We start from the raw sequence: 15,078 nt of genomic DNA, 5'->3' as shown, positions 1-15,078 counted from the left end.
AGGCATGCAGCTCAACTGTGGCCGTATACATAATTCCCAAGAAAGAAAAGAGTTCAAGCCCTGGCTGGGTTGAAGACTGAGGATGAAATAATATAGAAAAGTCTGTTTCCAGCACTAGAATGGCAACTTCGTGAGGGCAGCGACTTCCATATGGCTCATCACTGTCTCGCAAGGCCAAGAGCAGTATCTGGCAAATTATGGACTCTCATTCGTTGAAAAATTTAAAAAGGTAATGAATTAAAAAGTCACAGAACTTCAGGGTGGGGGTGCCCTTAGGGATTTCTCAGCTCGAGCATCCACATGACATAGGAACCCTGCACAATGCCCCTGGACCGTGCCACCTCTGATGATGGAGAGGCCACGAGAGCCAATGACTGGAAAAAGTTTCCTTTACACTCAGTCAAAAAATTTGTGTCCTTATAATTTTGGAAGTTTCATGTCTCTCTTAAATCTGCTCCTCTCCAGGCTAAACAATTCTCATTCGTAAGGACATGGTCTTGAATCTCTTTACCAATCTGGTAATAATTATCCAATATTTAGTAAGCAATGACTGTGTACCAGGGTTGTTGTCTAAGTGTTTTACGTGCATCAATTTATTTAATTCTTATAACAATCCTAAAATGTAGACACTACTATAATCTCTACTTTATAGGTTATGAAATTGACACAAAGAAGTTATGACACCTATCCAGGGAACCGGGTTAGTAAGTGGTAGGGCTGGGATGTGAACCCAGGTAGTCTGGTTCTTGACCACTCTATACCTCATCATTTGCCTTTCAACATTTTTACTCTTCCTATCAAGTGTGATGCTCGGGGAGGAACATGTGAGGTTTCATAACAGAGCCCAGAAAGACTGTCACCTAGGGCAGGTCTCTGTTCCCCAGACAACAATGTGAGGTACCACATCCCTCCTCTGGAGTTGTACAGTGCACAACCTGCATAATGGACGTGGCAGTCCCATCTGTGAACTTCCCTGGCTTCTCCTTGACCTCTGTGGCCATGGTACCAAGAGATTTGCTGAGAGCTGTTAGTAGGAGGGGAATATGTTCCTGGAAATGCATATTGAGCACTTAATTTGGACCAAGTCTGGGAGATTCAGAGTATCCCTGAGGCCTGTATCTGTCCACAGTCCCCTTCTGAGACGTACCCTGACCTTGTACTAAGGTGATATCCCTGAGCTCCTCCTTTTCTCGTCTCTTCCATGAGCCAATGAAATTCTTAAGGGCTAGTGGATGCCTTTGGGAAGCCTTGAGAGCCAGAGGCCCTGCCTCCTCACCCATCGCTTACCCCTGTACCCATGTCCACCCCTAGTGGATGCATGAACTCCCGCCAAGGATACACAGCCCATCTCCAGGATGACCCAGTTCTCCCCAGCTCTCCCAACTCACTGGGAAGGCCATACTCAACAAACTCCTGCCACGGCAGAGTACCTACACCTCTCTGTTCTGGGAAGTGTGTGTGATTTGAGGCTGGTCTCAAGCCTCCTTACCTCTGGGCTGCAGGCCTGATAGGAGAGGGCAACTGGGCCCAGTTGGGGTTGCTCCCTATACAGCCCACTTATATGAGGGTTCTGTGGGGAACGGGGAGGGGGACCCAAGTCTGCTTGCTGCAGCTCCACATCGAGAAGCTGATTTACAAAGCCTCAAGGGAAGGCAGCTCCCAGAATTCCTGGCAAGCACAGCACAAACTCACAGCTTCCCAGGCCAACTGAATTTCACAACAAAAGAATTCAAGGTAAGCAGATTGTCAGAGCTGGCCAAGCTGGGCCTGGAGATGGCCAGTCCAACTTCCTGGCTTGCAGATAAGAATACAGACCCAGACAAACCTAATCAGTGGTGCTAGAGATCAGAATTGTCATTACCTCTGTGTAGAGGTATTGACCAAGAGGCGCAATGAGGAGGCCCACTGGGGCGATGAGTTTGATCTGGGTGGTGCCTGTACAGCGTCTACACATGTGGAAACTCATTGAACTGCACACCTAAGCTGTGTGTACTTTAGTGTGAAAGTACACCTCAATAAAAGAATAAAGCACAATAAAGGTCCAGAGAGGGTTAAGGTGACATTGCAAATGTGTGGCAAGACCAGGCCTAGGACTCAGGCTTCCTGACGCCCCATTCACTGCCCTCGCCCCTACACCCCTGCATTTTCTGCTGCTGTAGCAAAATGCTCTCGTAGTCTATGCGTCGGCTCTGACCAGAGCAGGAACCTACGGCACATGGCACGTGAGGCCAAGGAAAGTCAGTCCAATGTGGGCTGGAGTTAGAAACTGGAGGGTATTTATACTGAGCAAGGCTCAATGGGCAGTGATAATAATAATATTATCATTATAGCATACTAATAGCTAACATTTACTGAGCACTATTTAAATGTATTCCATCCTTTCAACAACCGTTACGGTATATGCCGTTATTAATCCACAAGTTACAGATTAAAAAAACAGGCCCAGATGGAAAAACCTGCCCGAAGGTTCCCAACTAGAAAGTTCCAAAGCTGACATCTGGCCTCAGGCGAGCTGGCTCCAGAATCCACACTCCTGACAACACAGACGGCCCCGTATTGAATCATCTGCACCCGGCAGACCGGCAGCCTGGGCTTGAGCAGACAGCCATCATCCCACGGAGGAAACACCTGACGCTCGGTCAGGGACCTAGATAAGCACCAACCCTGCACGTTTCCACACAGATCTGTTAAAAGAAAGTTTACCTGTTGTGTCCTTGGTCGTAGGCATTACAAAGCAGAGAGGGAATTTACACAAAGACCCAACTCCCTCTGACCTGGCCATCTTGACTCACACTCAAGAACAACTGAAGACTCAGGTGCCTGGATGCATTTATAAGCAGAGAAATGTAAATTAAAACTACCATGTGATAGCTCTATACACCCACCGTAATGTCTAGAAGTTTAAAAAGACAGACAGTACCAAATGCTGGCAAGACCGGGGAATAACTAGGACTCTAATATATGGCTGGTGGGGGTAAAAATTAACACAACGACTTTGGAAAACTGACAGTATTTTAGATGACTCTGGCCGCCATAACAAAATGCCGCAGGCTGGGCGGCTTAAACAACGGAAGCTTATTTTCACACAGTTTTGGAGTCTGGAAGTGCAAGACCAAGGTGCTGGCATTCCGTTTCTTGTGAGGGAGTTCTCTTCCTGGCTTGCAAACGACTCCCTCCTTGGTGTGTCCTCACGTGGCAGAGAGAGACAGACAGGGAATGATGAGCTCTCTGGTGGCTCTTCTTAGAAGGACACCAATCCTCTCAAATCAGGACTCCACTTTATGGCCTTATTTAACCTAATTACTTCCTTACACCGAATACAGTCAGGATTAGCACTGCAACACGTGGATTTTGGGGTGACACAATTTCAGTCAATAGCATTCTGCTCTTGGCCCCCCGAATTCCTTTCCTTCTCTCATTCAACATACATTCATTTCATCCTGCCAGCCCCGAAAGTCTTAACTCATTCCAGCATCAACTCGTCTAAAGTCCAAATATCATCTAAATATCATCTAAATCAGATATGTGTGAGACACAAGGTGTGATTCATCCTGAGGCAAAATTTCTCTCCAGCTAAGACACTGTGAAATCAGACAAGTTATGTGCTCTCAAAATGTGATGGTGGGACAGGCATAGGCTAGATGATCGTGTTCCAAAAGGGAGAAGTTGAAAGGAAGAAAGGGTCGATGGGCCCCAAGCAAGCCCAAACCACAGCAAGGCAAATTCCACTCGATCTTAAGGCTCAAGAATAATCATCTTTTGTCTCGATACTCTGCCCTCCAGGCCCACTGGGGTGGCAGCATCACCCTCATGTCTCTGCAGGGCCGCCTGCCCCTTCAGCTCTCTGGAGTGGTCCCACCCAAGGTGCTCGCTGCTTTGGCCCTACCCCTCCGGTACTGGGTCATCCTTGCCCACTGAAACCAGAGCAGCAGGCCTATCCTTTGAGGGAATGGCCTTACCCCTGGGCCTGTGGTGGGAGTGGCAGCCCTGATGATCTCTACATCACGCAGTGGTTGAGAGTCCGCCTGCCGATGCAGGGGACACGGGTTCGTGCCCCGGTCCGGGAGGATCCCACATGCCGCGGAGCGGCTGGGCCCGTGAGCCATGGCCGCTGAGCCTGAGCGTCCAGAGTGCTCCGCAACGGGAGAGGCCACAACAGTGAGAGGCCCGCGTACCGCAAAAAAAAAAAAAAAAAAAAAGGCACCAGAGAGCTTGCTTATTCTCCCTGTCACGTGAGGACACAGCGTGAAGGCGACAATCTGCAGGCTAGAAAGAGAGCTCTCAGCAGAAAGCTGGCACTTTTTTTTTTTTGCGGTACGCGGGCCTCTCATTGTGCGGCCTCTCCCGTTGCGGCGCACAGGCTCCGGACGCGCAGGCTCAGCGGCCGTGGCTCACGGGCACAGCCGCTCCGCGGCACGTGGGATCTTCCCGGGCCGGGGCACGAACCCGTGTCCCCTGCATCGGCAGGCGGACTCTCAACCACTGCGCCACCAGGGAAGCCCCTCAGCTGGCACTTTGATCTTGGACTTTAAGCCTCATAACTGAGAAAATAAATTTCTATGGTTTAAGCTACCCAGCCTATGGCATTCTATTATGGCAGCCCTAGCAGACTAATGTAGGTACTGTCTACAGAAAATGAACATATACTGGTTTGCAAGGCAGAAATAGAGACACAGATGTAGAGAACAAACATATGGACACCAAGGGTGGAAAGCTGGGGGGTGGGGTGGGATGAACTGGGAGATTGGGATTGACATATATACACTAATATGTATAAAATAGATAACTAATAAAAAGAAAAGGAACATATGTCAACCCTATGGCTCAGTGATTCGACTCCTAGGTATAAATCCAAAAGAAATTAGTACGTATGTGCACCAAAAGACATGGACAAGATGTTCACAGCAGCAGTATTCATAATTCTCCCAACCTGGCAATAGTCCAACTGTCCATCAACAGTAGACTATATAGTGAAAATGGTATATCCACAAGATGCAATACTACATAGTAACAAAAATGAGCGGATTACAACTACACGTAACAGTAAGGAAGTACTTTACAGATATGATGGAAGAAGGATGCCAACATGAGAAAGCATATACCCTATGATGCCATTTACATAAAATTCAAAATCAAGCAATAATGGTTTTTCTTGATCCGGGTGCTGGTTACACGAGTGTGTTTGCCCTGAAAATTCATTACTCCTGTACACTTATCATTTGTCTATTTTCTGTATATATGTTCTATGTCAATAAAAAGTTTACATAAAAATAGTCACTCATTAAAAATGTCACACCATTGTAATAATGGAGAATGAGTTGCTATACTGTGTGGTGTGAAGGCAGTGCGATCTGCTGACCTGTGACTGAGCACTCAGTGATGTCACAGCAGCTTGGCCCACAGAAAGGACAAGGTGGTGGAGATCACGGTGGACAGCTGCTGGGAAGTCTCGGCATCGTACACCGGGTACACACACATCGCAATCTCCTTTAGCTGTGTGTTTAGGCAGGTAACAACTCTTTTAAGCACTAAATTGCAATTGCACGAATATACGCATCTTCTATACTAAGATACCTTTTAAAAATCATTGTACACTTCTGGAGGTAAGGTAAGTAAACTGAAAATGTCAAGTCATAACAGGTCAGTCTATGGCACTCTTGGTCAAGAATTGCCCACTGTACTCTGTTGAATAAACCATCTCTCTTGCCAGTGTCTCAACAACCTCTTCAGATATCTGAAGCCTAGGCTATGAATGGAGAATTTTGGAGGGATAACTTACTTTCCTGGTAGCTTCCCTTTATTCTCCACCAGAAAGTCAGAGGAGCTAGAAAGGATCTCATGGCTATAAATTTTGGTCCCAGCTATGATCTACTAAAGGGCAGAGCCTGAGGCTGTGAAGTGGCACTCCGAAGGGACTCTGAGACATCAGGGAGCCTGGGGAACTTTGGGTTCCCTCCCGCTAGGGAAAGGCATGGCTGCAAGAGCCAGGGCTGTAATTTACGCACAGTCTCCCCAACGGAGGCAGGTGTTCCTCTTTAGAGATGTATCGCCTTCCTTGTGCCCCACCCCAGGGGATCCTGGCAACCCAGCATCTGCTCCTTCAGACTCCTTCCAGGCATGGCAGGTATGACTCGCTTTTTTGCTCATGAGGATACTTCCTAATGAAAAGCTCCCAAGGCCGCTGGGCCCAGAGTAGCCGTGACAGAGTTTAGCTTTTCCTTCCCCACACCAGACACACGCGTGCACGGGGATCTCTCAGAGCACTCACCTGGGGCGTCATCCCGTGGCAGATGTACACGATAGGAATATTCTCTGTGTCTGGACCCTGATCAAGACACAAATCAGTCTTCAGAGAGTTCTGCAGCTGAACACCAGAGGAGAGGCGGCCACACCGAAGAGAAAGGAACAGAGAAACAGGTGCATTAAATCAGGAGAAACAAGCATTCCGCTGAGACAGGCTCTGCTTCCATAATCAATCCGAGGCCCTCTGAATACTATGGAAACCAACAAGCACCAGCTTTTGCCTTGCATCAAGGTGCTGAGGAAAGACCAGCCTCCTCTGGAGGGGAAGCATTAGGATGCTGTTACACAGCAAGCTGGGTTTGCGGAGCTGGGATAGTCTAGGTAAAAATAAAAGATACGCATGCACACACACGAGACGCTACTAGATTTTTCACCCCCTCCTTTTGCACAAGGGTGGCATAATGGCCTTCAGAAGTCCGTGGATAGAAGTCTTTGTTCTTGAGGGTTGGGGGAAGTGGGCAACATGTCAGCTGTTTGGGGGCCTGGGATATCCTCTAGGACCAGGCCTTCTCTACTTCCTGCAAATCCAGCAGTGGTTGGCCAGGCCCCAGCGGAGGCCCAGCTGATGAGGGCTCTCCAGAGTGGGAGGTCTGGTGGGAGAATAAGAGAGAAGGGGGCCAGAGTGGGAGCAGGGGAAGAGAGAGGTATCTCTTATCCTCACCTACAAGCACATGGCAATCAACAGAACAAATGTCTGGGTACCATGAACCAAGTCTTACCACATCTAGGTAGGAAAGCAGGTATTTAATGTCCCCTTCCGGCTTAAGCTCCCTCTCAGCCTTTGGAAAGGGCAGCTTACGGTCCACGTGGTCCTGCTCGCATGCCATAGCTGAGTAGACCGTGGCAGGCACCAACAAATAGCTTAGAATGAATTAACAGTTGTCTTTCTTTCCTCCCCTCTCCTGGTCCTTCTCTTTCTGGAATGTGACTATCTCATGATCCTCTCATTCTGTCCTAGGAGTCCAGATGAGAGACCAGACACCGTGGTCAGTGGGTGCTGGCCACTAGGATGGTGAGGCCATTTAGACTGGGTGTGGTGGATCTGCTGGGCCATGTGCAAGCAGAGGAGTCCAGTGTGATCAAGGAGGAGATGAGGCAGGAGGCAGATAGATTTAGAGACAAGAGAGATCATCCTGCCCCCGCTGCGGTCTGAGTGGCTTCCCAGCTCAAGTGCTCATGTCCAGCTGTACTTTAGTTCCTAAGCCCATGAGAGAGTTTGTGGTATCTTTACCCACCTAAACTTGAGCTAGCTTCAAGCTCTTCTTAGCAATCAAAGCACTCTGTTCACAACAGGAGGCTGGAGATCAGAATCCAGGGGAGACCAGGGCAATGGGCCACAGGTGGGTCATCTATCTGGGGAAGGCCAGAGGCAGACAGCAGCTAAGTTTTCGTAGTCCTGATGGACGTGGCAGGAGTGCAGTGAACCCAGTTAAGGGGTGCGAAATGGAACAGATAACCAGAGGCCCACGTGTGCTCTATGCGACCCCTGTTCTTGACAGGGGACAAGGAACAGAGGCAAATCGTTTTCTCTCGAGCTCCCTTTCCTTTACTGGGTGATAGCAGCTCAATCTCAAACTTGAAGTTTAGGGGTTCTGCAGAAATATGAGCATGTGTCAGCTCCCTAGGCAGGGCCCCAGAAGCATCGATGCAGCAAATCCTCTATCATAAACCAATTACGTGGCTGGCCTGTGTGGGAGGAGCATATGCAAATACTCTCTGGACTTCTCCCACAGCCCATGGAGGGGTGGGTGTCACATTTGAAGCCGAACACTGTAATCCATCAGTGAGACCTGCTAACTTCTACTGCAAAGAGAAAGTTCCAGAAAGCCCTGATGTCAGACTTGGATCTCCCCTGGATCCCCAAAGCTGGCCTCTGAATGAGGGGTGGGTGGTGCCTTTTGATAAAGTCCTCCTTGGCTCTGTGTCATCCACCCCCCATCAAGTAGGTGGTCTGTTGAGGAAGTTGGGAGAGAGGGCTGAGATAGAATCCTGGCTCCAGCTGTGTGGCCTTGGACAAAGCAACATAATTCCTCATCTGTTTCCTTCACTCTCAAATAGGGATGATACTAGTGCCAACCTCATAGGTTTGTGGATTAACTGAAACAATATCTACAAGTACTCAGCACAGGGCCTGACAAATAGCAAATGTGCAATAATTGTTAGCTGCTATTATTACCGCTATAACCTTTCTGAAGGCCGTTCAGGGAAACTAGCTTTTATGACTGCATCTATGTGCCAGGTCCCAGGTGGAGTGCTTTCCATGCGTTATCCCACCTAATTCTCAAAATAACATAGCCAGATCGGTAATACTATCTCTTTTAAGGGTGTAAGAAGTGTGTTACAGTAGGAAGCTCTGCACACCTCTCGGTCTGTCATGCTGTTCCCACTGCATGGACCCTCTGCCCTGGCCTTCTCTTTTCCCTGACTGAATCCTCCTCTTCCTGTGGTCCTCAGCTTCTCTGTCACTCTGGAAGCCTTTCCTGACCCACATCTGGGTGTGAGGCCAACACCTCCATTTCTCTGATTGCAGCACTTAACACGCCGTATTCTTGTCACTTCTCCACTTGCCCGTCTCCTCTATCAGTCACCAGACTAGCTCTCAGGCTTTCCAACTGCCTGCGACGTGGGTCAGCCCTGGCACATATTACACAGTAAGTATGTGTGAATGAAGAAAATGAACAGTGAATGAATGGCATCATAGTTGGACAAATGGCAGAGCTGGAGTCTGTTGGTCTCCAAAGTCCAAGCTCTTTCCATCATGCAAATGGAGACGATCCTGAGACCGTGAAAGACGCCCCATGAAGTGATGTGACTATAACCTTTCAGGTTTTGCAAACTGTCAAGGTCACGTAGTGATTAAGTAGCAAAGCTAATGTTCAGAAGCAGGCATGTCTGTTTCCAGATGCTGCTCCATCTCTACTGTCAGCACCAGAGCTGGGATTGTGCAAAGCCATGCCGTCCCCCAGGCCCGGAGCTCGGTGATCCAGGCGGATGCCCATGCCCACACAGCGGGGCCCACAGGCCCTTCAGCCTGCAGGAGGCATCAGTGGGACCTATTACTGGATTAATGGGCAGGGTTATATAGACTTGACAATGGCCTGAGAATCCCAGGGGGTTATTTGACCTGAGCAATGCAGTTTAGGCATGAGTTGGAAGGGAAAAAGAAAAAGAAAAAAAAAACAACGTGCTCCTGAGAAGACATCTGGTCTTTCCATTTCAGAATAAAAGTAATCACTAGGAAGAAAGATTCAGCCCCAGAAATCCTCTTGCTCTTGTGCTGCATCCTGCCCTGCCCATTGTCACCTTACTGCCCCCATTAAGAGTTCATTATGCTCCTGGACGAGCAAGCATATCTCTGCTCACGTAAGAACCCAGCCTGTTGAGGAGGCAGGAGGGAGGGGGGCTGGCTGGGCCCTGAACAGCAGCTGGCAGATGAACATGCAGGGGGTCAGAGACCCCCGCCAGGCCCAGGAACGGCTGCCACAGCTCAGCCCTCTGGGATGGCAAGTGGAGGTTTTTCAGCACAACAGAGTGGACACAGCCCCAGCTGTGGACTCAGACGGATCTGGATCACAACCCTGTATGTGCCACTCACTATTTGACCAACCAAAGGCTTCTGGGTGCGGTGGTGAGGAGACTACATGGTAAACCTGCTGTATGTGCTCATAAGATGAGACCCTTTTGCTTGGAAGACAAGAACGCCCTGGGCCAAGACCCAGAATTGCAATGGCTGCGTGCATACACCTCCACCGTTACTGCTTTCCCCGCTTCTCTGGCTGAGTTTGGCTAACATTGTTTAGCTACAGCTGATAGCTTGGTGAGACCATGAATCCAGAAGCTCGCCCTGGCTCCCAGAGGTCTGGGCCAGTAGTTTCTCTGGGGCCACAGTAGCATAACTATTCTGTCTGGGCTGGGTTCAACAGTGGCCAGGCAGCACACACAACTTGCTATGGGCTGAGTGTAGGGGTACCAGTAACTGCCGCATCCTCAGGATGGTTCTGGGGAGGTAGATGGGACTGATGGGCACCTCACAGTCCAGTGTGTTTCCACGGTGATGACAGGATCTGGAGCCTCAGGTAACAGCTGGGCGGCGCCAGCTGAGGAGTTTTCTGACATCTGAATTATACCAGCCTGGGAAGTGGAGAGGCAAGAGGCTACTGGGCGGTTCTCTCAGGACATGTCAGCCATGCCATGGGGACTCTTGTGGGAAGATATGACCCCCTCCTACAGGTTGGCCTCCGGGGACAACAGAGGCCCTGCAGGAGGGTGGGAAGGGGGGAGTTCCTGGGACCTTGGCTCTGTCTCCTTTAGAATCCTAGGATGTGAGAGTTGGGAGGCCCCCAGGGAACACTGAGGCCAACCCTTCAGCAAGGATTCTTCTCCTCCCAGGCTGACGTTGTACCCATAATGTTCCTGCCAAGGCAGGCCTTGAACTCAGTTCTGAGCACAGGTCATCAAAGGAAGGGGCCTCAGTTCTTCCTTCAAATTTTCATCCTGGGATATCTAAAAGGTCTGATGGGACACTGCAAAGGGAGGAATGACAGTGATATCAGAAGCTGATGTTTCAGATTCAGTTTCACTGTTGATTAACTGCGTGAATATGGGCAAGTCACTTTGCCTCTCTGTTTCCCCATCTGTAACACAGCAGGGGGTGGGGGTAAGGCAGGTGGCCCCAGGGGATAGTTTTGAGGGCTTAACTATCATAGAAAATCTTTATGTGTTCAGTCAGCAAAAACCAGGTGAGATATCCAAAAATCAATCAGGTATTGAAAATACCTTAGGAGTTGTATGGTCCTGGGGATATTGGAAGAATGCGAGAGTTTATAATGTTCAAAGTATTTTAACCTTAGACACAAAATACATTTATGTATCTGAGACTTTCTTCTACCCACGAGGACAGTATTATTTTACCACACTTAACGTATGAAGAAACTAAGGCCAAAAGACATTAAGACACTTGCCCAGGAAGCGGCTGGGTCAAGATAGGAACCAGGTCCAAACCCTCTGCTCTGTCCCTCCATCTTGCTGCCTCTGCTGGGGGAACTGCTCGCTGCCAATCAATAAGTGGTACTAAAACATCCCTCAAAATACAGCAACTCAGGAAGGTTATATTTCCCAGAATGCCTTACCAGGAGGCTCTGTGTGAGTGAAAGACATAGCCCCGTGGGTGGGGGAGGCATGAAGGCTGGTTGGTAGAACTTCAGGCACCCATGCTTGAGGAATAGTGGAGTTTGTTACGTTGTCTTGCAATCTTAACCTGACTTCAGGTTTTTGTTTTATTAAGTGGGATATGCAGGTTTGGGGCCAGAGCTGAATTGCTTAGGACTGTAAAGGAGAAACTAAGCACCTCTCTCAAGGGAATGGAGAGGTTTGGGCTCTGAAAGCATAGGCTGCCTCACACTCAGCTCCAGAAATCAGTCTCTCGTCCACAGGTCTACCACACGTCCCATACTGGAGGCCAAGAGGCTCTTCCCCTCCCTGACTCTCCACACCTCTCTCTGGTCCTGCTCTCTGTCTGTGTCTGGGTGAAACCCCGAGGGGCGAGCTCCTTACCACCCCATAGGCAATGATGTCTGAGTACATCCTCATCTCTGGGTACACGCTGACCAGGTACCACCGGAAGGTCTTGCACCGCAGCTGTTTTCTCAGAGCCTTCCTTGCAGTGATGTCCCCGATGTCGATTCCTGAGTCCTGCACAGGATGCAAACACAGAGATTCAGCCACCACCAGGGCACAGCTTTTCCCTGAACCTCCCCAACCATGGTTCTGGAGACTGTCTGGTGAAGGGACAACCTGGGAATATAACTCATGCACTTCCCAACGTGTGCCTTGGCCCCATAACCGTCCCCGTTTGGTCTGTGAAACATCAGATCAGCACTGATGGGGACTGTCATCAAAGGCCATTGAAAATAAAGATGCAAATCCTTAAAAATTACTAAAAGAAAAAAAAGTTGTAGTCTTTGTATAAGTGAAAGAAATGGGAAGAATACAGTCTGATTAAGGTTTTTCTCTCCCTCAAGAGATAAGATGAGAGATTCTGAACTGCTAGGGGAGAGGAAGAGGGAAGGGAAAGAGTTGAAGATGGAATAATGCTAATTATATTACTATTCCTAAGGATCATGGCAGCTAAGTCTTACATAACACAATGTGTCAGGCTGTGCTCTGCATGCGACAGGCACATATATTTATATTTTACTTACATTAAATTTATGTACATGGTCCCGTTTAAACCTATGAGGAAGTACTATATAATCCTCATTTTACAGATGAAGAGTTGAGACAAAGGGAGGTTCAGTGACCTCCTGGGTGACTTGCCCAGAGTCCCACAGCTAATAAGTGGTGGACCTGAGAGTTGAACCCAATCAACCTGGGTCTGGAGTTTGTGCATTAAAATTTACCCAGCGCATTTTTAGGAGCCTGCCCTTCTGCCTCTTAAGACCAAGTCCCTATGGGAGAAGCAGCCTATCTCTTTAGGCCTGGGGGCTTAGCATAGACAGCACTGTGTCTTTCACTTCCCAGGTGTACCAGAGAGGTGGCCCTTGAGCCATCGACATGCAGCAGACAAGGAGTAGACATGGAGACATGGAAGTGTCCTTGAGTGAGAGCGAGAGAGAAGCCCCTATGTTTCTTGTGGTCCCAGAGCAGAGGGGAAGCCCTGGGCTTGCACCCCAGCTGTTGAACAGGGCACAGAAGCAGCTGAGAAAGAGCTGATGCCACAGCAGAGGATGCAAAGGGGTCCCTCCAGTGGGGGATCAGATGGCGACGGGTGACATCTCAGAAGACGACACCATGGAGCCAGGGATCAGAGGGGCACGTGGTATCTCATGAGACATAAGCCCACAGCAGAGACAGAGGAGGATGGGGAAGCACATACAGCTCTCTCCCACTGACACTGCAGTCCACGTGCTGGCAGTGTTACCCCATCTGGTTCTGCCATCAACTCCGGGATCACGTTACGGGGGTTGGGAAAATAATGAAATTGACAGTTTAAGTCTGAAATGTCTGGGAAAAATCACAAAGATGGCTGCTGCATGTATCTGGACATGATCAGAACACACTTTTGATATCAGTCAACAGGGGCTTGAGTCAAAAAAAAATGTAGATATAGAAGAAATACATTTATTTTTGCCCACCAGAGTTCAGGTCATGTAAAAATTTGAACCTGCCACAGCCTGAAGGTTTAAGTTCCAGACTCCTAGGGTGCAATTTCAGAGAGGATATACCTTTTGAATATTTCTTGATGACCTTTTCTCTGATGGGTCTGCTCCCTGGCTCCTGCCGGGAGCCCTCCCAGCAACTGCTACTTGGCCTTTCTCTGCTGGACCCCGGCTCCCTGACGATCAGGAAACATGTTCTGCTGATCTCTGTACCCACAGTCTAGCGCTTCACCTGAACTATATTGATGAGACCGAGGTGAAAAAATATTTATGAAATAGTGAACTTAGCAACTGACAATAAATGTATCCTGCTCACCCCTCCCCTACCCCAAGACATCTGTGAAGTATTAACTCTTTAAACTTCTCTGCATTTTATCCTCACATCACAAAGCTATTTGCCTGGACCCAGGTCTTCTCACTTCATGCTATACTTGCCTTTATGTGATGACAAATTAACACTGTCTCAGCTTTTAGGGAAAGCAACTAGAAGAACCTACTTCAGCACGGCCTCTGTATTTTCCTCAAAATCTAGGTTCCCATGGGAAAACTTCCTTTCTACATTCAGGATCAAAGGAAGGTTTGCCTCTCTACTTACAATCTAATCAAAAGTGGGAGAGAGACAACCCGTCTCTACTTTAACTTCTAGGAGACTCAAGAACCAGAGTTTTGTTCAGCTTAGGTGTCTGGATATCACGTCCCTTTCCTCTTCCTGTTTATTCATGGACTTTTGCCTTTCCATTTTAACGGTTCAGCACATCTGTACTGTGTGTTTACTGTAAACTGCATCAAACTCTTTTTCAGAGCAGGGGGAGGAAATTGAGAAATAAGCAAACATTCTCAGAGAAGGTCACCTTGACCTTTATTATTAGAAAACAATAAATGTATCTCCCCCCTTTGCCAAATACTTAGTGTACAGGGTTGAATAGTGTCCCTCCCCAGTATCACGTCCGCCCAGAAACTCCAAACGTGACCTTATTTGGAAATAGGATCTTGCGGATGTAATTAACTAGAGATCTTGAGATGAAATCATTCTGGATTTAGGATGAGCCTACATCTTCATAAGAGAAAGGAGAGGGAGGCTTGAACACACAGAGACAGAGGCAGAGAATGGAAAGACACATCTACAAGTGAAGGAACTCCTAGAGCCACCACAGGCCGGAAAAGGCGAGGAAGGATCCTCCCCCAGAGCCTGTGGAGGGAGCACGGCCCTGACCGCACCTTGATTTGGGGCTTCTGGCCTCCAGAACTGTGACAGAACGCATTTCTGTTGTTGTAAGCCACCAGGTTGTGGTAATTTGTTCTGGCAGCCCTAGGACACTAATGTGCTTAGCCACACAAAATGCTGTCCAGTATTCCTGCCTGTGTGCGCAGCCGGACACAAAATTCCTTGTAGCCAAACCCAAAGAAGGGCTGTTGCCTAAGAACCGTGGTGAGTCATCCTTGGCACTCAGCCTGTCTTCGGGCAAGAGGAAGCAGGGGCGCGTCTAGAGTTCCTGAACCCTGTGTAAGGAAATATTGATGCTTTGCTGCAGACTGACTTTGTTTGTTGATAAGCAAACTGATTTTCAATTAAAGTAGAGGTTGCATGAGTGGAAGGCTCCTCTGGATTTCCAAAAGC

General features: G+C 48.6%; 1 protein-coding gene across 2 annotated transcripts in view; it reads right to left on the bottom strand.

The window, feature by feature from the left end:
* The window catches only part of GALNT18 (polypeptide N-acetylgalactosaminyltransferase 18), a 350,781-nt gene that overhangs the window by 53,864 nt on the left and 281,839 nt on the right, over window positions 1-15,078 (bottom strand). For both annotated transcript variants that reach the window (XM_060159658.1, XM_060159659.1), the window contains exons 8-9: window positions 11,857-11,994; window positions 6,269-6,364 (exon numbers count right to left, since the gene is read on the bottom strand). In XM_060159658.1, the coding sequence (XP_060015641.1) occupies window positions 6,269-6,364; window positions 11,857-11,994 (234 nt within the window). The remainder of the gene's footprint in view (window positions 1-6,268; window positions 6,365-11,856; window positions 11,995-15,078) is intronic.

Source organism: Lagenorhynchus albirostris, chromosome 9 (genome assembly GCF_949774975.1).
Source record: "Lagenorhynchus albirostris chromosome 9, mLagAlb1.1, whole genome shotgun sequence".
Taxonomy (NCBI): domain Eukaryota; kingdom Metazoa; phylum Chordata; class Mammalia; order Artiodactyla; family Delphinidae; genus Lagenorhynchus; species Lagenorhynchus albirostris.
The sequence above is the reverse complement of the archived record's forward strand: the minus strand, read 5'-3'. Positions and strand labels throughout refer to the sequence as shown.